Source organism: Camelus ferus, chromosome 15 (assembly GCF_009834535.1).
Source record: "Camelus ferus isolate YT-003-E chromosome 15, BCGSAC_Cfer_1.0, whole genome shotgun sequence".
NCBI lineage: Eukaryota > Metazoa > Chordata > Mammalia > Artiodactyla > Camelidae > Camelus > Camelus ferus.
Genome location: NC_045710.1, coordinates 47,116,132 through 47,143,493, shown reverse-complemented (window position 1 = coordinate 47,143,493; position 27,362 = coordinate 47,116,132). Strand labels below are relative to the sequence as shown.

The 27,362-nt window shown below is 36.0% G+C and overlaps 1 protein-coding gene across 1 annotated transcript; it reads left to right on the top strand.

Moving 5' to 3' along the window:
* Nucleotides 1-814: 814 nt before the first annotated feature.
* RAB1A (RAB1A, member RAS oncogene family) lies at nt 815-27,069 on the top strand. The gene is made up of 6 exons (XM_032497693.1): nt 815-1,053; nt 15,100-15,172; nt 19,372-19,467; nt 24,057-24,152; nt 25,857-25,988; nt 26,250-27,069. The coding sequence occupies exons 1-6, from the start codon at nt 1,031-1,033 to the stop codon at nt 26,445-26,447; spliced, it is 618 nt and encodes a 205-aa protein (XP_032353584.1). The 5' UTR covers nt 815-1,030; the 3' UTR covers nt 26,448-27,069.
* The last annotated feature ends 293 nt before the right edge of the window (nt 27,070-27,362 follow it).

Below are 27,362 nucleotides of genomic sequence, written 5' to 3'. Positions count from 1 at the left end.
GGCTGCGGTAATATCCAGGCTGAGGCGATCAGAGCAGGGCTGGAAAAGTAATGGTAAGAAAGCAAAAAAGAAAATGGCAGTGCCTGCGGCCAACACTGGACGATGACCAGACCCAGTGATGTTGGGTGAGTGAGGAAGAGAACTGAAAGAACGGTTTCATGTTTTCCAGAGACACAAAGTTTTCCGCAGAGGCCCCATGACTATTCTCCCATCCTTCGAGCGGACGTCCTGGGAATGAAACGGGAAGCTCGCCTCAAGTTGGTCAGACCAGCAAAAGGCGCACAGGAGGCAGGACCGGCCAGGAGTGTCCTCCAGCACCCTCGTCCCTCCGCCTTGACACTCAGGCGGTCCCTCCGGCTCCGACCTCTCTCTTCATCCCTCCGGGTCCCCAGGTCCCCATCCCCCGCTTCACCCAGCAGCCGGCACCGCCCTCTGTCCCTCCCCTCCCCCTCCCCCTTGGGGCGCTGACTCGCCGGGCTGCCACGTCTCACTGATGACATCACCAGGGAGCTCGGTCTTAGCCAATCCGCTAGGGGGAGTCCGAGCGAAGTCCTAGCCAACGAGTCAGCGGGGTGGGGAGCGGGGAGGGGCGGAGCGGGGGGGGTGGTGAGAGAGGGGGGAATGGGTCGGGCGACAATCCCTCAAATACGCATGGGCCAGAGGCGCGGTGTTTGGCGGGAAGCTGAGTCCTGGCCGCCGCGTTGCACCGTCTGTCTCCAGCGCCCGCAGCCTCTTTCGCAACTCTCTTTCCCAGCATGCCAAGCGGTGCGGCCGCCCTTTGGGCTGTGTAAAGGCCCCTCGATCTAAGGCTTTCCTATTTCCTGGTTCGCCGGCGGCCATTTTGGGTGGAAGCGAAAGCTGAGTGGCGGCGGCTGCTGATTGTGTTCTAAGGGGACGGAGTCGGGGAAGACGTTTGCTCTCCCGGAACAGCCTATCTCATTCCTCTCCTTCGACTACCCGTGGCGCGGAGAGTCAGGGCGGCGGCTGCAGCAGCAAGTGCGGCGGTGGCGGCGGCGGCAGCTGCAGTGACATGTCCAGCATGAATCCCGAATAGTGAGTGCAGGAGAGCACCGGTCGGCTGGGTCCGTGGGCCAGCTTGGGAAAGCTTAGAGGGGGCGAGGAGGGCTGGGGCGTGGGTGGGGGCCTCGGCCGGGGTGAGGTGAGGGTGATGGGGCGGGAGAGGTTGGCGGCCGGGTGTCGGGCCCCATTGTCTGACGGAGGAGGGGCGGTCGGGGGGAGGGGTTGGGCCGAGGGGTGAGCCTCCCGGGCCTGGACCCGGTCTGGTTGGAGGGCGTAAGTGCTGGACCGGTGCGGAGGAACAGTCCACTAAGGGGGTTGCGGCGTTTGGGAGTCGGTGGTGGGGCGGTGGGAAGGGGTAGCTTCTCTTGGAGGCTGTGGCTTTTGAAGGAGGACTTGTTTTTAAGGGGAAGGGATAAGGTGGGAGAACTCTCCTAGAGGGCACTGTCAGACCCTGGGCCCGCACCCTGCGGAGCTGTCAGAACCGTCGGGGTGGAAACCAGCTTTACTTGTAAATCTTGAGCTTGTTGGCTCTCTCTTCCACCCTCCCCGCCAGGTTGCAGGTAATATGGATGCTTTACAGAACTGCGTGGGATTGAGGGGAGTGAGTAGATGGTGAGAAGCGATTTAAAATTTTTAGTTGTCTTTTTTAGTTATTTCCTGGAGTTGTTCACTCACTCCCTGGGCCCATTTCCTTCCTAAAAACCTGGGCATTTGTGAGAATTTTTTTTTTTGGAGGACACTGAAGTCATTTTGTGTAGGTCAAGGGAAAAACAAAACATAACACCAGCATTAAAACCTGAGGATATCTTAAATTAATCACCAAATTGAAGGAAGACTTTGCTGTCAAGTTGAAGGAGAAAAGAATGTGTCCTATGGTGGATCTGTAGGTTTTGGATTACCTACTTTAATGCTTGCAGATAGGGAATGAGGTTCCATGACGTGTCATGAAAAGTTAATGCATTTCTTTTTCTTGCTTACTCAAGAAGTCACCACAGCAGATGTGACACACCTGGCACCTTTCCTGGGAACTGGTGTTCACTTTCCTTGGGAAGATTTTGTTGGGGTCTCCTTAGTGGCCCTTAAAAACATCCTTCCATGGTTTGCATATATAAATTAATGAATAATTGGAGGAGATTTAATTGGTATTCCTCTTTGGTGTCAGAAGGCTTTGGGGGAGGGGAAAACTTTTTTAAAGCAGAAATCGGTATTTGTCCTAATTGTTGAGTTTATTTGCTGCTTTGGTCAGCTGCTGCTAAACATTTCCCTGAAAAGGTCCACCCATCAGTTTAGCTGATTGTCATGTGTGTGTCACATGGCTCTTGCAAAATGCATTCTGACTTCAAGTTTTGTAATACTTTGGTTTGTTGCTGAAATGCCCCTTTGTGTACTAAGCAGAAGCCATAGTATTTTATTAAAATTTTATATACCTTAAGAAGTTGAGGATAATGTTCTAATAGTGCTATATTTGCAATGTTGGCGGGTTTTTTTATCAAGGTCTCCAAGGACAAAGTTGGTTTTTCGTACTTGGGCAGAGTTGAACTTGAGGTCCCTAGTTTAGTAGTTTTCTTGGCAACAGTAAAGTACATGGATTTTCCATTATATGGAGGTTTGTCCTCTGTTCAGAGTGTTTCTTCTGTTTGCTACATGTATTTAGTACTGTAAATAGATCTTGAAGATTAATTGAGCAGAACCATGACAAATGATTTAGACTGAATTTGTTTTTCCTTTTGTAAAATTGGACGATGGTATTTATTCCTATCAAGGTAGTTTCGAGGCTCAAGTATATGTAAAAGAATTTGGAAAACTGCAGACTACTCTGGGTGGTGTACATCATTATCATGTAAGACATTCTAGTATTGCTGGGATTCAGAAATTTAATCTTTACCCTCAAGGAGCTTATAATGGCATATAAAAAACAGATTGTATATATATTAAATACCAGTAGATATGGCATATTCCAGATGTGTGGCATGGATTGGAGCAGCAAGATTTTAAAGGAAGGTGTAGGGTTGTGGTTGGCTAATAGGGTTCAGGAAGATCTTATAGAGAACAAACTAGTAAGGGAATTATTAGCAGTAAATTTGGAGAAGCAGAGGGAGTGAGGAGGATTTTTCAAGGGGGGAAAAGAAAGAAGAATGGTTAATAAATGGCAAGGATGGTAATTCTTAAGTAAATACAGTGCTAAACCACCCTTTCTTTTGAGGACTCTAGATTAAGGGTCTCAACAGAATCAAACCCAGAAATCATTTTTATATTTTCATGGCATCGAGTATGCCAGTACCTGGACTACTGTGTTTATAGTCTAGACTGTGTCTAGTAAAATAATCTAGGAATTTGGGAAAATCTTTGGAAAAGCACTAGTAAAAATTACTTAAGTTGAGAGGAGGTGGTATTTTATTAGGGAAGGTCACAAGGTCATCCAGCAAGCAGATTTTTAGCAGTCTGACTTCAGCAGTTTCTTTTTTTTTTTTTTGTCTTTAATAAAGTTTGTTACCATCCCAAAAGTAATCAGAGAAAAATTGGAAAGTAGAGAAAAGAAGGAAACTGTTAGAGTTTAATCACTCAAATACAAGTCCATTTGCTTTAAAACCTTGTTCTAAACTTGAAAATCCTGTTTTTTCTTAGTTAAAACTTTTAATGGATGAATACCTTTCATAATTCCACAATGTTGTCCTAATAGCTAACGTTTATGGCCAATTATATGCCAGGGGCAATACTATACCTTTTAATACATGTGTGTTATAAGCATACACTTTGTATGCTAATGTGAAAAAACAGTGTACTAGATAATGTTTACAGGTGCACCCCGTATGTTCCTTGTTTTGATGTATCATCTATTATTTATCTTACTCCTTTTAGAAACTTCTAAAATCTCCTTTATGTGTGCTGCTGAATTTGGTAATGAAAATGGGTTCTTGACAAAAGAAAAAGTTGGTTTTCAGAATGAATGAAATTTCAGATTTATATAGGTTGACATGCGATTACCTTTTGGTAGATTTACTACTGAATGCTTTTACTTTATGATCTTAAGTTGTAAACTTTTGGTTTAGGAGTGAGGAGAATAAGAAATACATCAATCCATGATTAAATTTTAAGCTGTCTTTTTGACTACTTTCCTTGTGATTTGGAGATTTGGAAGAAATGATGGCCCTAGGTTATCTTTATAGTGTACATGAGGGTAATGACCCACTCATTTGAATTTCAAGTACTACAGACAAAAACATAATGCAACTAAAAGTGGAATCTGAACAGTGGAAAAAGTAGATGGAAAGGATCAGAGCTTTCTTTTTTTTTCTGGAGATTTCAAGAAAGATTTTGTTAGGTGGTGAAGCAGGCAGTGATTATTTCAGCACACTAGTTAGGAAATACTTAACATTATTCTCATACCACAAACATTTTTCCTAATCCATTAGCTTCTAGCATATTTTTTTTAGTGTCAAGAAAATCATTTTGGCTGCTTCATTTGTAAGGAATGTGTTGAGAATAAAGTATGTATACCTATCATGAATATACCAGTTAACTACGGAAGGAAGAACTATATGTAGTAGTCTACCTGGATTGACTAGTTTGTTGCAGGAAAATGTTGTAAAAAAAGTTTACCTTGTTTTTAGCTTTTTAAAATTTCATTCACAACTTAAGATTTAATCAGTCTCTTAAACTTTTTTTTTTGCCAGCACTGTGCTTTGAATAAATGTTTTTTAACTTAAGAGCTTGAAAGTAAAAATAAGTTAATCAGTTCTGTTATCTGACAGAATGTAACTTAATTATTATATCATTACTACCTTTTACATAATTTTTAGTTAGAATTTTTTTAATTAGGAAAGAAGCAGAAATCAACTAAAAATATGTTTTCTTTTTTTTTTTTGTGGCAGTTCTAGAACTTTATAGACAATCAGCAGTTCTCATCCGCATTAACTGTAGATTTATGAAAGTGGTGACAGGTACATAGGTGACCAATGTATAGAGCTTATTTTGTTGAATCTTCATCTTCATTACATTTTCTGGACAATCGCATATGATATGGTATGGGTTCCTAATTCCTTTGGCTCAGACAGCTTTGTTGAGCCTGGTGTCAGTGTGCACATCTGGAGTTCCCATCTCCTTCATGGCATATTTCTGGATTTCTTTGAGTGCCTAAGGCCCGCACTTGAAACCCACTTCATGGATGCACTTGTGAATGTTGATAGTGTATTCTCTGGTCACCACCTTGTTGATGGCAGGTGGGCCCTTCTTCACACCACCCTTCTTTTGGGAGCCATCCTGCCTGGCTCGGGTTGTAAAAAGCTAAAAATAGGTTTTCTTTTTGTTGGTTGCCTTGATGACTTTTTGGTGATGTAGTGATTTGATAGATTCAGAAGAGTTTAAAGAAGTATTCTCATCCAGAATATGATTTCTTAATGTCTGTACAGAATCAACATATGTAATTCTTTGGGTAATGTAAGTTACCAGCTATATAGACTTTCCACAAAATACATCTTAAGAGTTTTTTGTGTGAATGGATGATCTTGCAGGATCATTTAAAGAAACTGAAATTTTGCATTTATAATTTTTGTCTTCTTTTTCATTATAATTAGGTTAAAGTATAGGATGTTGACAGTTTCTTACATATTCCAGTTTTTTGTTGGTCTTAAAGATGAAAGAGCCTCAGAATCAAGTGTTCTCTTGCCAACTCTGTATCTGACTTTTAAAGAGAATTTTGCTTTCTGAGTAATTTTATTCTTTGATATTTCAGTCTTTTTATTCTGAAAGTAGTCTTACTGATTTACCTGTGTGCTAGCATCTTGTTAGATTCGTATCATATTAACAGTCCTTTGGCTGTTGTATGTGTGTTTTCTGTCCTTGGCAGCTTGTGACTACATATCTGATGGTTTTACTACTTAAAGTTGTAATAGTTGTCTTCATTTTCGATAGTTGTCTCTTTCCTAATATATAAAAATAGGGTTAAAGTGCTTTTAAGGTTTTGAGACTCTTAAAGATGAAGAGAAACTGAAAAGGGTGAAGGATACCAGTGCATGAGACATTTTAGATGTGTAGCTTATCTGCTTTTACCACTCTTTGTCTGAACCATATTTTGGAGTTTTACTAAGAGATTTAGGCAAAATGCCTACTTTTTTTTTTTTTTACAGGGAGAGGGAGCAGTCGGACTATTCTACTGTTTTCTTGTAGAAGGTGGGGCTGAGATTGCTTCTTTTATGTCTAGAATAGAATTTAAGGAAGAAAACTTAGGTCTTGGCTTTTCTTTGGAACACCCTGTGAGTGTTTCAGATTATAAAGGGGTAATGCTGTAATGTTGTCTGGGGCAAGAAAACACTCCTGAGGCCCTAAGGATCCAGAAAACAAGTGTTTGTTGGTTTGTTGACTGACTTAAACAAGTGAAGAAGAGGAATACAAAGGACATGTAGGAAGTGGAGTTTTCCTTGGTACTTTTGTGACTGGTTGGCTATTGGTCAGGACACTTTGCTTTATTAAATCCAAGGTTATGATAGGTTCCAGTTAAGTTTACTCTGTTCTATGTTTATAGATTCCTAATTCTGACAGGTAGTGTTACCTTTGCTCACAAGGAGGACTGCTCTCTGGAAACATTTTTTAAAATCATAATAGCTTCTGTTTAACGAGTGCTTGATCCACTTGGCTGGGTCTTTACACAGGATATTTTATGCAGTCTGTGATTGCCTCAAATTGGTGAGCTTTACAAATGAAATTGACTGAATTATATAATTGAAGTTTTCCAAGAATAATGATGAATTTAAATTGTCTGTATGTATTTTCTTTGAGTAACAGTAGTATTTAAGTGGAATTATTATTTGTCCTTTCTATATTGCCTATAGATGAATTTTCCAGTAACTTGATTTAGGACAGTTATTCTTAACCCACTTGTGGTCATGTATGTACCCCTAGGAGCATTTGGTGAACCCCGTGGATTGGCTCCCTATGTGTATACAAATTCATAACATTTTGCATGAAGTTGCAAGGTGTTCACATTCCCTGAGCCTTTTCATGAACCTCTGTTCATGAACCTCAAGTTAAGAATGCCTGATTTAGGAGATTGAAAACAGGAAAGAGAATCTTTACTACTATTCTTTCAAAATATGGAAATCCAAAAGTTGACAGAGTTTAATTGTAAATTTGGTGTCCTAAATTAATTAGTTTTGAAATGTGAGATTTGTTTGGGCATGGCTTTATTTTGATGACCTTGTCTGTGCTTTGCTTTTTTTCTCCCTTTTAAAAAATGCTTACCTTTTTGTTTCTCATTAAGTTACTAACATATGAAGTGTTTCTAAGATTCTTGAAACAAAGGCGTATTAAGTTCACAGAACTTTAGTGTTCTCATTAAGAGCAATAAGTCATCTCTGTAGTATCTTTACTATCTTAAAATTCATATGTATGATTAGGATAAATACTTAGCTAACTGTAATACATAATATAGTCTTGAGTGAATTAGATGGAATTTATAAAAATAGTTGAATAGCTAGATTTAAAAAAGGATATTTGAAGCCATGTTGTCAAATATACACTGTGGATAATTATTTAGCGCTTTATGTGTAGACTGGGGGCTGGTATCTGTCCTCGTGAAGAGCAGTTGGGTTCACCACTTCCTAAAGCTAATGAAATCTAAACTCCAAAATTTACCATGGTCTTTTGAGCTGAGCTAGCTTATTCTCTACTAAGATGTTCTAAGTTAATTTAAGCAGTGAATCATACTTAAAAAATTTTGGTTCTGTGTGCAAGTTCATAGATGGTTTGATTCATTCTGATAGGTTTTATATGTAGGACTTACCATGTTTACTGACATTTTTGTCACCTGGGTGTATAAAATACATCTTTAAGGGAACATGGTGAAATACAAAAACAAAACAAAACAAAACATAACAGCATTTAGAGTTGTAAACCCTAGGCTTAAGTTCAGACTGCCACTTACTTCATACAAGTCAATTATCCCTTTTAAGCCTGTTTCTTTATCTATAAAATGTGATTAGTACCACCCCAGTTCTGAATCTCAGGAGTAAACTGTACAGTTCTATGCAGGCGTTGTTTGACATGTGTGTCCTAGTAAGGGATGTTAGAACATATATAAATGGCAGGTGGTTTCAATTTTGAAGTTTTTCTCTCATATTTAATGATCAAACATTGATCTCTGACCTTGTCTATTTAAAATTTTTTTTCAATACAGATTTCTTAAGTCTTCCAGTGAATGTATGTGTATACATACATGGGCGCACATGTGCATACATATCTGACTTCCCTGGGAAAAAAGCTTACTAAAGAAAACAGCCAGCCCTTTCTTACTGTCATCAGTTAGACTGTGCTAGGAGTTGAGGGGTTTTTATTTTTTTGATTATAAAACATGGACTCTGCTCTCATGTGCTTACCAATTTGTTAAGAAGATGACTCAAGCTCAAAGAAGCATAATCAATTTAACAATATTAACACAGTTTAAATCTTGTGATACTTTTTAAGAATAGGATGGCATAATAGTGCAAAAGATTTGGAGGAGGGGCCTGTGATTTCAATTATTATTAAAAGAAAGCTTTAGTTTTGTTGGTTTAGCTGAAGAGGAACAGAGCACTGAGGAGGACTCTCTAGAACCCTTGATGCTGGTCTTGGGATAAGGTCAACAACTAACAATTTGAGTTCCCACCACTAGTCAGAAATTTTGTATATGTACTTTATTTCCCCTAATGTATGAAGAAATAGTGTCCTAATTTTACAGGAATCAGAGGCAGAGTAGAGTTAAATGGCTTGCCCAAGGGCATTTAGAGTAAGCAGTAGAATTGGATTTTTGACTCAAGGGCCTGTGATGATAGAGTTCAAGTATGCTGTTTCCAGTTTACTATTTGTGGTTACCTTTTAGGAATTTAAAATTTAAGCCAGTTAATTAAGCAGCTAACATTATTGTGGTCAATTGCATTTAAAATTTGTGATTGGAGAGGTCTTTTTTAAAATGTTAAGGGTTTGTGAGGTGCATATTATGAATGGACCTCTGACTTTCTTCACATCTTGCATTGGGTTGATATTTGAAGCTTCTCTGGGCTTGAAGCTAATTATTGTATCCATTCTCAGTGTTTCTACCCTCATGACTATTCTTGAACATTTATACTTGGGGCCTTTGAAGTGATGGATGTCTTTCTGTGAGTAAAGCAAGTAAAGCAGAGAATGCCTTCCTCTTGCTGGAGAGACAGGCACACTTGCTGGAGACCATGTTACTGTTTTATGCATTGTCAGACTTTGGAAATTGTGATCATGGTATTAATAACTGCTACCTGGTAATTTTTAAATGTAGATTTAAAAATTTTTTACTTTAGATGGTACTGGTAAACTTCTATGATATTTTGTCACCCATCATCTCTACAGAAATTTTGGGTAAATGGCATCAAAGTTTTTGTCTGTAGCTCTTGAAATTTTTCGTCAGGTTACCTCCTGGTTTGGAGGGAGGAAGGAAAAATAATAGTAATTGTCACTTTCTGTGCCCCTGTAATGTACAGGACACCGTGCTAAATGTTTTAGAGGCAATAGTTATAATATTGACCAGAGTCTAACTGAGTAGTAGAGGGTGCTAATTGAGCCTTTTTACAGATGAGGAAATAGAGCCTCATGGTGATAGATGAGTGCCATGCCTCAAGATCTTGTAGCTGTTATGTGATGGAGCCTGAATTCAAATGTAGGTCTTTCCAGCTCTAAACCCCATGCAGGCTTTGAAAGATAAGCGGGTACATTGGTGCATTTTTCAGCAAATGTTTGCTATAATATATGTTGTAAAAGCATTTACTCCTTTGCTTTCTTGTATGGCTTACCACTTCCTTCAGAACAACCAGTTTCCCTCATTTTCAGAATTCCAGCTTTGAGTTTTTGTAACACTGTTTTAAACAGCGCTAAGATGGAACTTGGAAAATTAATCTATTGTCTCTAAATTTTTTTTTAAATGTAGTTTTAGGGGTCGATTATGGGGAGTATTTTTTTTTTTTTAATTGCTTGGCTATTTTCCTAAATACGGAAGGAACAAAGACTTGCCCTCTTAAATTCTTGGTAATTGACTCTCTGTTTTACTAAAAGGGTACTTTTACTTTTGTCCATAGCTGAAGGTTTATTTAGTTTTTTATTAATTTAATCACAAAGTAATATGTGCTCTATAAAATTCCAATAATATAGGAGCATATTAAATAATTAAAAGTTCTTACCTCTTTTTGTCTAGCTTGATGGTTAATTTTGAGTTGTGTTCTGTGGAGCACAATAAAAGTGAGTAAAGAAGAATAGTTGATGTCAGACAATTCTTGCAGCGCAGGTTATATTAATCATTCCGTACCCAAGGCTTAATTAATAGACTAGTGTGTAGTTTTAATAGTATATTAAAGTTTATTTGGCCACTATATTGTAATATCGTAATTATGATTTTGTTTTAAATTTGTTATGTGAGCTTAGTTTTAGGGCTACTTTAGAGTATGACTTTTATAAAAAGGTAAAATGACATGATTTCTATCAGGCAGGTGAACTTGTACTAGATGAAAGAGAACAAATTTGGGTTCTGTTGAACTTTTTAAAATAGCAGGACTTTTCTAAGGTAAACTTACAGTAATAGCTGATATATTTTAGGGGCACTGTTTGGATAAAAACAACTATATAGTTTTCCACTGTTTTACTTTTGTCTTTTCTTTCTTGATATCTGTTTCCAAACAGTATGTTGAAAATTGTGTTAATGTCAGTCAGCTTTCTCTTGTAGAATAGTTATTGACAGGTGAACTATGTCTGATAATCCAAATTTTATTTCATAAAAGAAGAAAAAAAGTTTAATCCCAAAATTCTCATTTAATCCCAGAAGTTGGCTTCATATGCTTGTGACTGTATTGGGAATGTGCCGATGCTGTCTGCTTACAACCTTGACCTACTACTGTACCTACTTAGGAGTCATTTGTATTATGACAGATTTGCTGAAAGTACTTGCCAAGGGTGTTCAGTCATTGAATAAACCCACTGATTAAAATTTTTTCCTCCCTTCAAATAATGTTTTTTTTCTGGTTATAAAAGTAATACAGGTTTACTGCAGACTGTTGTTTTAAAGTATAAAGAAAATATCGAATGTAATCCTACAGCTTAGAAGTGTCCATTTTTCCCCCAAATCTTCTGTGCGTACAAATTTTTTTTGACAAAAATGGGTTATACTAAACAAAATGTTCTGTAATCTTTTCACATAACAATGTATTTCACATAATAGTCACTTTTGAGATTTCAGAGTTCCTAGTAGTGTTTTAGATTTAGAAACAAGCAGATTCATCACCTACTTCATATTTTATATATGCAGTTTGGTAGCTTCATGAAAAGGAAAACATTTTACCTGAATAGAATTTTGAGCTGAAATGAGTTTTAGTTACTTTTAAAAAATACTGTTTCATGCTCTCACAATAGTGACTTTTTAAAAGGTATAGCAAATGTTAATGCTTGCATTAAAAATGGCATCGGTATCAAGATTATATTTAGATCATAAATAATGAAAGTAGAGAATTACAATATTGCTGAAGTAGACCATGAGTTGACCTGAGAAGAAACTGATAGCAAAAAAAATTTTCCACTTGCTATTATCTTTGACACCCCATTATCCACTTGTTAAAAGCCTGTTAATTTCTCTGAATCTCCCCCTTTCCATCTATCCTTAATCTATTTCAATCTTACATGAACTGTCTTAGCTTTTTCCCAGAATTGTCTCCTCTTTATTTTTCTCTGATGATAAAAATACTTGTGTCTTGAAAACAAAGCTTTTATTTCACGGATTCCAGCATGATTTATGATTGTTGATCTAACTTCAGAAAACACAAAATCTCTCTTTTGTGTTTAAAAAAATACCAGGGCCAGCTTTTCAAAGAGATTCTACTCAGTTCACTAACTTCTTCATAGTTGTGTTTTTCTAAAATCTTTTCATTTTGAAATAAATTTAGATTTACAGAAGAGTTGTAAAAGTAGTACAGAGAATTCTTGTGTACCCTTCACCCAGCTTCCCCTAATATTAACATCGTACATACCATGGTACCTTTATCAAAATTAGGAAATTAACATTGGTACACTATGAACTAAACTAAAGACTTTTATTCCGGTTTCTCCAGTTTTTCCCACTAATGTCCTTTTTCTGTTCCAGAATTTAATCCAAGATACCATGTATTTAATTGTGTTGTATCATGACAATTGTTATATCTCTTTCAGTCTGAGCTTCTCAGTCTTATTTTCATAATCTTGACACTTTTGAAGAATACTTTTAGGTATTTTGTGGAATTTCTCTCAGTTTACATTTGTGTGATGTCTTCTCATGATTAGACTGGGGTTATGGATTTGGGGAGAGATACCGTAGAGGTAAAGCACTCTACTCATATCTACTCTACTCTTGTACCAGAAGGTACAAGACAGCAACGTGACTTATTGCAGTTTATGTTCACCATCGTCACTTAGTAAAATTGCTGCCTGTCAGGCTTCTCCATTGTAAAGTAACTGTTTTTCCCTTTCCATGCTCTGTTAGAAACCAGTCATTAAGAACCCATACTAAAGGGGAGGGAATTAAGCTCCATCTCCTGGAGAGAGGAGTATTCAACAAATTTGTGGGCATATGTTAAAACCACTGCAGTAATAAATATTTGGGGGGACATACTTTGAGGACATAACAAATATCCTAATTCTTCTTAACATTTCACCTACTAATTTTAGCATACATTAATGGATCTTGCCTGTAGAGGTTAATCTACTGGTGATTTTTTTTTTAACTTCTTTCATTCCTTCTTCATGTATTACTAGGAATCCTCCTGTAAGAAAGATTTGTCCTTTCTTTCCCATTTATTTGTTTAATCATTTATACCTGTGGAATTACAGATGCTTATTTAATTCTTTGGGTTATAATTCAGTACATGGTTATTTACTTTGTGGCTCAAACTGTTGTCTTGACCATTGAGAGAACTTTTAAGTTGGTGTCTATGTCCTTTTAACATGCCATGTCCCTGTAAATTTTTTTCTCTAGTATTTTGACCAAAATGTTAATCAAGGATGGCTATAGATACTTTTAGCTGTTTCTCACAATGAAAGAGACCTGATTAAAAATGCAACATTAAAATGTTCTCTGATCTCTTAGCACAGTGCTTTCTAAAAGTCACAATGCTATATTTTGGATGAATAAGTCATTTTACTTTCACAGGGATAGACATGTTAAACATAAGAGTAGGGAAAAATAGACTCCAGATTACTTATGGGGAGAAAGTATGAAGTGTCATTGTCATAGTAAAGTAGACATGAAAAAGTTTAGAGGAAGAACCATAATATAACTTGTAATATAATTAGGAAGCATTCATGTTTTTTCCAGCCTTACGGTTATTCTGAAATAGAGAAATTGATCTCTAAGGTAGTGAATGATACCACAGGCAACATCTGTGGCCCAATGCTGTCATTTACTATAGCAGGACCCAGTACCACAGATTCAGAGAATGTTTATTGAGTACTTACTGAATACCTGGCACTGTGCTTAGGGAAGTTGGTAAATTCAAGGCATTTGTTTTGTCAAAATTTCTGTTAAAAATTAAATAATTGTAGTAGTATCAATGGTGTGATTATTCTTGCTAACAAATGAAAATTTTTGATGTACTTATTGCTAATGTTCAGTGTTCAGCAGTCTTAAGAATTCATTTGGTTTAATTAAAGAGGAAGCTATCAATAGTACTAAAGTCAGTCAGCATCTATACTAATAAAAGTTGTTTGGAATTAGTTATCAATAACTTATTAAGGGTAAATTTTTATAATCATTATCCCCATTATCCCCTTTCTTTCTTTAAAATCTCAAACTGAAAAGGGTTTAGTTACTAAGTTCATCCTATTCAACCCTTCTTAATGACATGTTTAAAAGCTTACTTCCTATTGTGACCTTTATTTTGCTGCTGGCTAAGGTACTTTGGATTTTTTAAAAAATGTTTTTCCTTTAGATAATTAGAGACAATAAGTGTACTATGGTAACTTGATAAAACCAGAAAGATGTTTTAACACCTGGGTAACAATTGATGAATATTCACAGAGATAATCACTTTTAAACATCTCCCTTACATGTAAATATGATAATTGTAATCTACATTTGATTTACAAGTGGTATTTGGGTTTCACTTTAAGTAGGTAGCATTTTTTAAGAACTAACTCACAAAGAACAACATTAAAAATCATGAATTATCATCTTAAAAATCTGTAAAATCTGAATCTTTTTGTTGTTGTTTTGAAATTGCTTTAAAAGAACATATGAAACTGTTTATAGAGTTAGGAAGAATCTATGAGGGATTCCTTTGGAGACCATAGGCTGACCGACTGTTGTCTTCAGATCCATGGAGGAATCCCTGGGGATGGTTTTTGAGTTAGGCTTGGCAGTGGTAAACGTGCATAAACAGAGCGGAGCCTTCAGTGTTTTCTGAAGAATGCTTTATGCAAGCTTTGAATGTTGGTATGGTTGTATGTTTCTATAAACAGTCTTTGGTTTTACTGCATCTCCAGTTTAAAATATTTATAATGCAGGCTTTCAGAAGTTAAATGATCCATTTCCTTCCTTCCTTCCTTCCCTCTTCCCTCCCTTCCTCCCTCTCTTAAGGGAGGAATTCCAGGTGGATGCTAGGGAAGGATCATAAAAGCCGTTTGCTGGAGGACTGCTGTGAAATGATTTGAGCTTGAAATTTGAAGGAGAGATTTGTTTCATTGGCAACAACAATGGAAAGTTAACTCCCTGTGCTTTAATATTGCAGAAGAGTGGGATTTTTTCTAGCATAAGTCTCTTGGGCTCTCCAAGAATGCTTACCACTTACCTTTCCTGTCATTCTTTCCTTGGAAGTGAAAGTTCACTGATCTTAGAGATCATGGCTGGTGTTGCCTATCTCACATTTACATAATTCTCTCATGTTCAGTGATTCATCAAAAGGGCTCCTACTGTTGGTTGCAGTTTTGACTTCTGTTAAGTCACTCATGGGCTTTTCAGGAGCTGTAGTCTTCCTCAGTGAGCTGTTATTCTTGGCTGTATTTCTGTCATTGTAGAACTTACAGTACAATATGCTTTTCATTAATGTGGTTTTCTTTTCCTTTTTGCAGTGATTATTTATTCAAGTTACTTCTGATTGGCGACTCTGGGGTTGGAAAGTCTTGCCTCCTTCTTAGATTTGCGGTAAGTTGAAATTAAAATGCTTTTAAAGAAATTAATGCTGTGTATGTTTTCCAGGTAGACAAAACATTAAACAATTTTATTCAGAATATTAATTTTCCAGAACTTATATATTTAAAGCCTCCAAGTGTACATCCCTACTGATATCTAGACTCTTAAATAGAAGTGCTGTTACTCTTAGAAGAAATTTAAGCAAAATGTGGTTATAAAGTCAGATCTAATACTCTTCCTGGAGGTCATGTTTCATTCCAGCAAAAGTTGTGAGTTAAGAGGAAAATAACTGGCCTGTGTTGAAAGTGACTTGATGGAAAACAAGTCTTCAAGTACAACTTTAGTAGAATCAAAAAAACTTTTTTGGACAATGGCATAGGGTTTTATATGCTGAAATTTACAAACTGATTAATGACTTTCAACCTAATAGAATCTAGAGTCTCCTTCATAGTCTTTACCAGCTGCCTTTAAATTTAGTGTGTTTTCCTTCTCACTGTCTTCATCGTTGGTTCTTAAGAGTATGGGCCAATGGGGATTAGCAAGACCCTCTCAGTGGAGTCCATGAGATCAAAGCTACTTTCCTAGTAACGCTAAACTGTTAGTATTTACTAAATAGCACTAACAAAACGTTTGCCTTTTTTCACTCTGTTGACCTTTCCCTCTGATGATATGGTGGGTAAAACTGCTGGTGCCTTATTAGCACCATGTCAAAGTATTGATAAGTCCTAAACTATACTCATAGTCATGGTATTTACCTCTATTCACTCACAGGGCAGGGAGACACCATTTTCACTTAAGAATGTTTTTGGTGAAACAAAATGATTAATTTTTTTTCTATCTTTTTTTTTAATTGAGTTATAGTTGATGTACAATATTATATAAGTTTCAGCACAACAGTAATTCATAATTTTTAAAGGTTACATTCCTTTTATAGTTACTATAAAATATTGGCTCTATTCCCTGTGTTGTATGATAGATCCTTGTAGCTTTTAATTTCATATTCTAGTTTGTACCTCTTAATCCCCATCCCTATCTTGCCCCTCCCCTCATCTATCTCCCCACTGATAACCACTAGTTTGTTCTGTATATCTGTGAGTCTGTTTCTTTTTTGTTATATTCACCAATTTATTTTTTTAGATTCCACATATAAATGATATCATTCAGTATTTTTCTTTGTCTGACTTATTTCACTTAGCATAATACTCTCCAGGTCTGTCCATGTTGTTGCACGTGGCAGAATTTCATTTTTTTTTTTAATGGCTGAGTAGGATATGTTTGTGTGTATATATCTTCTTTATCCACTCATTTGTTGATGGACAATTAGGTTGCTTTTAAACATGATTAATTTTGAAAAATCTTGATTCTTGTGTATTTTTTAAATATTTTGTGTGAAGAAATGAGTACTGTGCAAAAAGTGCTTTTACTGTAGACTGAAGTATGTTGGTTGTCTCAGGGGAAAGAAAAGCATTTGTATAGTTTGCATTGTGAGCTAAACTAATTGCTTTTTTTAATTGAAGAACTTTTCTTCTTCTTTTTCTTTAACTTGAAAGAACAACTAACAAACTATAGTTATGTAGAATTGAGTATTGGGTACACATTTTGTCAGATGAGCAGAGACTGTCACTTCAAGGAAAATATCTGACAGTATTTGCTGCCTGTAATAAATTCAAGCTTTCAAGGGAAAATTAGAATTTTGGAAAATTTAAATTTACTACTGCAAGCTTGATAGCATCTCAGATACCTAATATGACTTTTCTAATGAGTGATATTAATGAATCTTATTTTTAAATAAATATATATATAATTTCATTATATATAATAGTTTAAAATGAAACCATGGAAGTACTAGCAAAGCACTGAGAATTGGGACAGAAGAGATAATAAGTGCAATGGTTCAGAGGCATTTAAGTGTGAGTCATTTAGGGATTTATAAGAATTCTAACAAAGCATTTAATAAAATATTTCTAATAAAGCACCTGGCATGAAGAAGTGCAAAATTAATGTTTATTGCATTCATTTTGTTCTCTACTTTTCTATAGTACCTGATACTTCTCTATTAAAATATTAAAATTTTTATAAAAGTGAATACCTAATAATGATAAAGAGCACTTTGTCAAATACATTCAGTTCTTTAAAAATATCCTTTTACCCAGTGATTCCATGTGTGCAGAAATGTGAATATATGTGAAGGATAAGTCAACATAGCTACCTCTAGGCACTGGGAACTCTTTCTGATCGCATTTTACAGTTTTCTCTTGGACATCTTTTGTTTCAGTCCCATGTACGGATTCAGCATTATCAAGACTCACCCACACTGGCTTCATTTAATCCTTTTTTTTCTTCTCTTTGTTGGAGTGCAGCAAATGTAGATCCCAAATGTGTCATTTTCCCTTTATATACTTCAGTATGCACTTCTAAAAACTGGACATTTTCATATAAAATACATTTATCAACTTACAAAGTAAGTTTCCCTGGTTGTCTAAGAAGTGTGGTGTTAAGAGTTGGTTTGAAATCATGATTCAGACATGGTTCACACATCCCACTTGGCTGTTTTCCTGCTCAGTCTCTTAGAGTTTTTCCATCCTCCCTCTTTTTTATTTATGTATTTTTCATGCCATTTACCTTTTGCAGAAACTGGGGCAGTTGTCCTGCAGATTGCCCAACATGTTAGACTTGTCACTTTGCTTTTCTGTGGTGTCTTTAAACTAGTTCCCTTATCCCTCATGTTTCTGTAATTGGAAATAAGGCCCAGAGCTGTGCTATCTTTATGGAAGCTGTTAGTCCCATATGACTATTTAAATATAAATTAAAGTTGAATAGAATAAAAAATTCAGTTCCTTATTCTCACTAGCCACATGGGGCTAGTGGCTACTGTACTGACTATGACAGTTTATGGAACCTTTCCATCATCTAAAAAGTTCTTTCGACAGTGCTGCTCTTGATAGATAGAGGCTTGATTAGATTTAGGCCCATCTTTATTGGTGGAATACTTCCTAGGTGGTGCTTTATGTGCCTGAAAAGATTCCTCATTGAATTTAGGTGGTAAAAGCCTGATCTCTCCATTCACAAATCTTTTCACAAACATTTTCACTTAAAGAAAAAAACTGAATTTTGTTTCCATTACGAGTAAAATATTGTAACAGACACTTGAGAAAGAAACAGGTATAATTTTAAAGGTTTAACCTTGAGTTAAACATTGTTCACACAAAAAACTTGCACACAAATGCTCATAGCAGCATTAATTATAGTAGCCCAAAAGTAGAAACCACTCAAATGTCCACCAGTTGATGAGTGGATAAACAAATTTTGGTATATCCATGCAATATAAGCCATAAAAAGGAATGAAGTGTACTGATTCATGCTGTAACATTGCTGAACCTTGAAAAGTTTATGCTGAGTGAAAGAAGCGAGGCACAAAAGGCCACATTGTATGATTCCATTCATGTGAAATGTCCAGAACAGGCAAATCCATAGAGACATAAAGTAGATTAGTAGTTTCCAGAGTCGGGGGAGAAGAGAAAATGGAGAGTGACTGCTACTAGGTGTAGGGTTTTCTTTTGGGGTGAGGAAAATGTTTTAGAATTAAATAGTGGTGATGGTTTTACAACTTTCTGAACATACTGCAAACCACTGAACTATACATTTTAAAAGGATGAATTGGGAAAGTAGCTCACTGATAGAGTGAATCCTTAGCATGCACGAGGCCCTGGGTCCAATCCCCAGTATCTCCATTAAGAAATAAATATTATATTTCAGTATGTGAATTACATCTCAGTTTTTAAAAGTGATAACTAGGAAATAAAATTGACTTCTAAAAAAGTTCATTAGAAGAGAATGACATGATCATTGCCTTGTGAATAAATTGGACGGGAGGATGGAGGAGCAAGAGTTTTGCTGATTAGCATGTTAGAAAAATCATTCATAATCATTGAAAATATAAAACCTTTTTCTGTATGATGTATGTAAAGAATTTGCCAATAGATGTTTGGAAAAATTAAAGAATAGCTATTGAAAAAATCTTAAGAAGAAACCACTGTTAAATAGCACTTTGTCTTCAGAACATGAAACTCAGTGCTGTAGCAGGTTGGAGTGGCTGTTCTCAAAATGTTATGCCTTATAAACCTTACCAGCTTTGTAGGTAAAAGTTAACATTATATTTTCTTATTTACATTTGAACATTCATTTTAATTGTTAACTTGTTTTCCCTTCAGGATGATACATACACAGAAAGCTACATCAGCACAATTGGTGTGGATTTCAAGATAAGAACTATAGAATTAGATGGGAAAACAATCAAGCTTCAAATAGTAAGTAATTTTTGGACTAGAAAGTTTTTGGGAAATTATTTTAGGTAAATTTAGAGTGTTATTTTTTTAATATGTGAACAAAATTAAAGTAGCTTAATTATGCATCTGTGATAGTGGTAGAATAAGAATTATTTAGATTCAAAATAAAGTGATTTCTCTTAAGATTACCTTTCTCATTGAATTTCCGGTTCATAAAGCAGAGAAATACATGTTTTAAGTCAAACTTGGTCCTAGTTCTTTTTCTTGTGCTTTTTATTAGTGGGGTCTAAGTTGAAGTTTACCTTGTCTTAAAGCGGAAATATATTGCACGTGTTTTGTATGTCTTTTATTGTGCTGAATATTGTGAAACATTAAAAGAAACCTAGGAGAAGTTTCTTCATATGTGGCTTAGTTGAAGAGTATTTATTAGATAGTATGTACCAACACTGTAGAAATGTAGAATTTTATTAGAAAGGAACTTAGCTTTTCTCACGTTTTACAGCTCAGAAAATGGATGCTAAAGAGATTTAATGACTTGCCTACAGTTATTAGCAGAACCAAGTGATCCATAGCTCTGTTTTCAATGTTTTGTGACCCTGTGCCGTCCTTACCCCCTTATCAATCCTTAGATCCCCAACCCTGAATTAATAACAGGCAATTGTATTAGAAACTTAATATGGGTCTACCACACTACCAATGTGGACATATCTGTGGTCTTGAAAAGAATTAATCTCTGAGTGTTTTTTTTTTTTTTTAATTGAAGTATAGTCAGTTACAGTGTGTCAATTTCTGGTATACAGCATACAGTGTTTCAGTCATACATATACATGCATATATTTGTTTTCATATTCTTTTTCATTATAGGTTACTACAAGATATTGAATATCCTGTGCTATACAGAAGAAATTTTTTTTTATCTATTTTATATATAGTAATCTCTGGGTATCTTTAAGAGTTGGCTATTAGTATGAGGTAACATAGAAAACAAGTAACTGTTCTTTTCATGGAATTGATAACACACTTGAGAACTGTAAGGAGTTCTGAATTTGGAGTCAGAGAACTTGGATTTATTGACTTCATTTTGGTATTTATTAATTAAAGAGTCATGGGTTTAACTTAACTTCAGCCTTTGCCCTGAGACTCAGTTTCTTATCTGTAAAATAAGTTTGATAATACTTGATTTATTAACTAATAAGGTAGTTGTGAGAACCAGATCTGTAACTGTGTATGTGTATATGATTATGTATGTGAAAGCCCTTTGCAAACTTTTGGGCAATATACAAATGTTACTAATGATGTGACATACCTAGGTAAGTGAATATTTGATAGGTTATTTTTTTAGCTGCTTCCTTTCTTATGTGACCGTCATAAGGAAAAGAAAGGTACATTACAAAAGAATTGTGGATTTTGACACAAGTAAACACACTTGAAACTCCAAATTAAGACTTGCAAACATATAGTTATCAGAGATAGCTTTAAATACTTTCAGTCAGTGAACAGATTATCTTCCATATTGATTTTTCCCATTACATGTAGAGTGCCAGCTTGGCACCATAAAGAATATTTCAGAAGGATGCACCCAAGCCTGTAACTTATTGATGTGAAATGATTATGTTGTGTGTGATCATTGGTCTCAGTAAGATTTGGATACATATTTGTAAAATATCCATATATTGTTACTTTCCTATGACTGGAAGGGATCTTAAAGGTCACTCAGTGTCCTTTCATCTTCAGTAGCAGTTTCCTTTCACTATCTGGTGTCTTTTTTTGAACATTTCTGGGAAGCCCACCATTTTTCAAAGCAGCTGGTTCTACTTATAAATAACCTCTAATTGTTAATTCTTTATATTGAGCTGAAGCCAGTTTCCTTTAACTTCTGTCTCGTATTCCTTTGCTTTTTACAGCTGCCAGAATGAGATTAATTCCTTTTCTGCTGGCAGCCTGCCATTTAGATTGATCTTATCACAACCTTCTTACCCCTGAAGTCAGTCATTCCTTTCTGAAAGCATATTTCCAGAACCCTTTACAATTTGGGATACACTTGCATTTTATAAGTGCCTTTTATTAAAATACGATTCCTAAAATCAAATACAGGATATAGTCCAGCCAGTGTGGGCTACATGGGGTAAATTCTCTATTGATTTGGACTCCTGTTTTTTTTTTCTCTTGAATGTCAGGGACTCAAGCCATTTTCTCATCATTGACCCATTCAAGGACGTAAAAATAAAGCCTGAGTTTACTACATTTGCTGTCTCAACAACCATATTGCCTACCAATTTGGATCTTAAGTTTTGTTTTGTTTTAATCTTACATTTTGTGACTAGTGTTTTTAAAATCTAAACGCAGTATTTAACTTTTTCAACTCTGTTACATTTCATCTTGCCTGGCTTGAATTATCTTTCCAAGTTTTCTGGGTCTTCCAAAATGATTGGGTTGATCTATATTTTGGTTAGCTTTTTCTGTTCAAGTTGCCATCTGGGTCTTTATCAGAGTTAGTGATTATGAAACATTAAGCAGTGCAGGGCATGTACAGAGTCCAGTCCCATACAATGGAAGGCCTCTTTCTGTGATTGTTCCTTCATGAAGCTTTATGGAAATGCTTACATCACACCAGGCATTCAGATAGATTCAAGGTTACAGGGATGAATGAAACATAGCCCCATGGGAGGAGATCCCATTTCAGTGGGAGAGACAAACATGGGAAAATCAGTTCCCCTGTTGAGTATGAGGGGTAATAAGGATTAGATACCTAAAGGGTGATCAGTTATAGAGGAAGGTACTGTTAGGATGTAGAGTCAGGGGAGTTTTCAGAGTGGCAGGGAGACATCAGAAATTTTACCCTCTGGATGCCATTGCTTAGTTAGCCACAATTCTTTGTTAACATTTATTCAGAAACTGTCTTTTTCTTATACTATCTTTGTGAAAGGAGTTGGTGGGTGGAGAAGAGAGGAGAACTGAAATTTTATTGAGCAGCTTCTATAATCAAGCATTGTGCTAGGCATTTTACAAACACAATTCATTTAAGAGGGTGTTATCTGGGATTTATAGATGCTGTTAGGTGACTCTTCCTACAGTAAATAACCAGGAACCTAGATTGGATGCTTTGAAGTCACATTGGTTTGCCTCCAGAGCTCGTGCTTTTCCAGATACCTGAAATTCTTCAAGGCTCCTGACTGATACAGTAGATCTAAATAGTCTTCTGACTCTCAGGCTGATACTTTGGGTGAACAAAGTAATGAAGCTGTCGTGGCTTGTTTTTGTCGGTTTTAGATTTACAGTTAACATTTTACCTTATTTGCTTCATTCTTTTTCCTCTGGAGTTTGTTAAAGTAAATTATAGATATTATGATATTTTGCTCCAGAAATACTAATTATGCATCTCTATTTTACTGTGTAACTACCATTATCACATCTAACAAAATTGACACTAATGCCTTAATACTATCTAGTATCTGGTCTGTATTCGAATTTCCACAAAATTGCAACTTACTTTTAACAGTCAGAGGTTGGCTGGGTCTTAGAAAAGGAAGTGATTCCACTGAGTGTTCCTGACCTTTTTTCTTTCTTCTTTCTTTCTTTCTTTCTTTCTTTTTTTTTTGCCATTTAAGATGCTGGTGGGGATCAACACCAAGCTCGCAGACATATTCCAAAACTTTATAATTCCTTCCCCCTAAAGGCTGGTGCAGCTTAATCTCCACTTGCTTTAGGCTTAAAGTCCATCTTTTGTTTTGTTTTTTTTCAATGGTAAGCATTAAGCAACCACTCTTTATTACCCTATATCCATCAAGATGTTATCTTTTACCAGTATCTTTTAGTGGGGTAGGTAGCTATTTTGATGATACAAATTTTTTTTAAAAGAAAAGGTCATTGTCTAGGAGCAATTTAAGCAAAATTCTTACTGCCCTTGTTAAAAGCAAGGCTTTTAAAATCTAACAATTGAGCTTTCCTGGTATTTTTAAAAATTAGTTTTTTAAAACCCAGAACTTTAATGTAACGATGTGTTTTTCAGCATTGGAGCCTAAGTAGTTGAGATGTGGTAAACTGTTCTTAAGATTAATTTTATAGAAGTACTTGGGGTCATCTTCCTTATACTGTTTTCCCTAGGACTAAGATAAATGTTCCTGAGATGGTTAAAGTGCTGTCTTGACTGGTAGTAATCTGAATTAGGTCCTTTCAGTGGTTTCCCTGATGATAAAATGTCTTGCAGGTGATTTTCTCTTATGTGTAAGAGTGTACTGTGTTTAAAGAGGCATTAGACCAGGAGCTTTTCCTAATACCAAGTCAACCTGTCTTTGCATTCATACTAGCCTTGTACAGTGCTGAAGGCTGTAGGGGATATAAAGAGTATGACATAGCTCCTCATCTCAAAGAGCTTATAATTACAGTACTGGTAGCATTACTACAAGCTAAATTGTAGGTACTACCTTCTTTTCTGGACCTTCAGGTATTTGACAGTTACTGTGCAGTTTAGTAGTCTGAGCATGGAGAGCTAATGTTTCCATGTCAAAATCTTGACAACTGTGTAAATTAAACTGTTCTCCCTCCTCCTTTCCTTTTCTCCAACTGTATTTTAATGCAATTGTTTGGATTTCTTAATTGTTTTATGATAGTGGGACACAGCAGGCCAAGAAAGATTTCGAACAATCACCTCCAGTTACTACAGAGGAGCCCATGGCATCATAGTTGTGTATGATGTGACAGATCAGGTAAGTTCCAAGAGAAAATTGTGTTATACTCACAAAGTAGGAAGTTACTAATTGATAAATATCAGATTCTTTTACTTTGCGTATAAGCTATCAATATTATTTATATGGCAGAAGACTTCGTCTACCCCTAAATGAGTGAATCACATAAAAACCATGTTTTAAACCAATAATCTTTTAAGAACAGATGCATTGTTATTTTTCTCCCCTACATCATTGAAATACATAGTGAATTGGTCAACCAAAATTTATTATTATTTTCCTTTAGTAAATAGGAATTTTAGTAATTGGTTTTACATTTGCTTTTAAGGGACCAGTTATATCTATTATCAGCTAAATAACTGATTGTTTTGGCAAGTTTGTAGGGAACTGGGGTTGCTTGGTTTATACTGTGTCCTTGGTGCTAAGTATTAATAGGAATTTGCCTGGTAATTAGACCTGTCAGCATTGCCAAAAGTAAAATTAGGGGTTTCTGCCTGTATAGGATGTAGTTCAGAAATAGGGTGAGCTTATAGAGGAGAGTAAAGATTTGCTGTTGAAAGGAAGGTAGGGGGATGTGGACATAGTGTGAAGAATGTGGTCTAAGGGCCATTCTTTTGATCAGAAAGTTAGAAAATTTCAGGGTCCTGTTTTTTTTTCCTGTCAAAAGAATGAAAGATGAACTTTGAAAGTTAGAATTTGTAATTCTTTTTCCAACAAAAAGCTCACATATTTATTACTGAGCCAAACAAAGCACTAGTGCAGAAACACTGACACAGAGAAAAATCATTTTCCCAATTAAATATATCCAGCTGTTCAGGTAATAGTGGTATTTTCAGAGTGATATGGAAAGACGCAGGTGACCTGGACACAGCATGAGTATGTGTGGCACCTCATTTCCTGGGCTCCTTATAGACTCAGCTTGATCTTCTCCAGTGTCTTCTCTTGGAGTTGTACCTGATTTTATTATCAGTTTCATTTGAATCCATTGGGGAATGGGATGATTCTGCTTTTGTTTCTTGGCCAGGAGTCACTTGATCCTGAAAGTCTTTTGAGAAGACATGGTAGGAGCAAATTCAACCACCTAGAATTTATAATTCTTGTAGCAAATGTTAAATCTCACCTCAGCTATGAAATCATAGCAAATTAGGAGATGACTAGAACTATAGACTTCACATTCAGTGCCATTAGAAGTAATGGGTGAGTGATAATCAACATGAGGGAAAAAAATGTTGCTAATTTCAGAAATCTTATTACCATGTAATATTTAAAAGTGAAAATTTTCCTCTTTTAAGTATGACTGGAAAAGAAAACAAGCTGCTTTACCTTGGACTCATTTATTTAATAACTTTGACGTCTCTGGTAGCAACATTTAGGCTATCTTACTTATAAACCAAAAGTTTGTCAAGTTTCAAAAACCAGGTTTTGTAGCATTTTAATGCATATATTTAAATTGCATATTCCAAAACAACTGGATTTGCCTGAACTGCAGTTTAATGTTGAGCTGTATTTCCCTCTCAAATAGGCATTTTCAAGTCTTCAGATTCTAATTTCTTACTCATATAGGCATGTATCATTATTTTATTATGTTCACGTCTTTCCCAGCACTAGTTATTTTGTAGCTAGGGTTGTCTCATGGTCAGCAGATACTGCTGTTTATTATTTGCTTCATTAGGACCGTTGTATCCAGAACTGTATTGCCATTCTTTAAGATGTCTATCTTTTTAGGAGTCCTTCAATAATGTTAAACAGTGGCTACAGGAAATAGATCGTTATGCCAGTGAAAACGTCAACAAGTTGTTGGTAGGGAACAAATGTGATCTGACCACAAAGAAAGTAGTAGACTACACAACAGCAAAGGTATGTTTAAAAGTTTGATTTTTCAAACTGAATTGGGAGATGGTGAATTTGAGTTTGAATTCAATGTTTGGGTATGGAGTTTCGTAATGGCCACGACCACCTTAGCTTTAAAAATCATGCACTAGAATCCTCTGATAATTCGTGCAGTCTTTTTGGATTCAGTAAACTTAGTCCTTTATCACTTCCTGGTTCAGATGATGAAATACGCACTAAGTGAAAAAGGTTTTTCAGTGTTAATTTAATTGTGCCTTATATTCTTAGGAATTTGCTGATTCCCTTGGAATTCCATTTTTGGAAACCAGTGCTAAGAATGCAACAAATGTAGAACAGTCTTTCATGACGATGGCAGCTGAGATTAAAAAGCGAATGGGTCCTGGAGCAACAGCTGGTGGTGCAGAGAAGTCCAATGTTAAAATTCAGAGCACTCCGGTCAAGCAGTCAGGTGGAGGTTGCTGCTAAAATTTGCCTCCGTCCTTTTCTCACAGCAATGAATTTGCAATCTGAACCCAAGTGAAAAAACAAAATTGCCTGAATTGTACTGTATGTAGCTGCACTACAACAGATTCTTACCGTCTCCACAAAGGTCAGAGATTGTAAATGGTCAATACTGACTTTTTTTTTATTCCCTTGACTCAAGACAGCTAACTTCATTTTCAGAACTGTTTTAAACCTTTGTGTGCTGGTTTATAAAATAATGTGTGTAATCCTTGTTGCTTTCCTGATACCAGACTGTTTCCCGTGGTTGGTTAGAATATATTTTGTTTTGATGTTTATATTGGCATGTTTAGATGTCAGGTTTAGTCTTCTGAAGATGAAGTTCAGCCATTTTGTATCAAACAGCACAACCAGTGTCTGTCACTTTCCATGCATAAAGTTTAGTGAGATGTTCTATGTAAGATCTGATTTGCTAGTTCTTCCTTGTAGAGTTATAAACGGAAAGATTACACTATCTGATTAATAGTTTCTTCATACTCTGCATATAATTTGTGGCTGCAGAATATTGTAATTTGTTGCACACTATGTAACAAAACAACTGAAGATATGTTTAATAAATATTGTACTTATTGGAAGTAATATCAAACTGTATGGTGATAAGTATTGTTTTAATTCTTATGGCTAAAGGGAAATAGAGCCTTGCATTATACTCAAAACAGCCATTTGTGTGTGCAACCAGGGCACTGTAGACCTATCTTAGAGCAGCATCCAATATGCTTTCCAGATAATATACCCAATAAATGACCTAGGGAGCCTTCTGTGCTGTATAGGGATTTAACCAAGCTTAGTGGTTCAGGGAGATTACATAAATTGTATGAAAATAAGTTTAGAACGTATGCAGTCTAGCTTATTATCTCTGATCCTTCGCTAAAACCATTG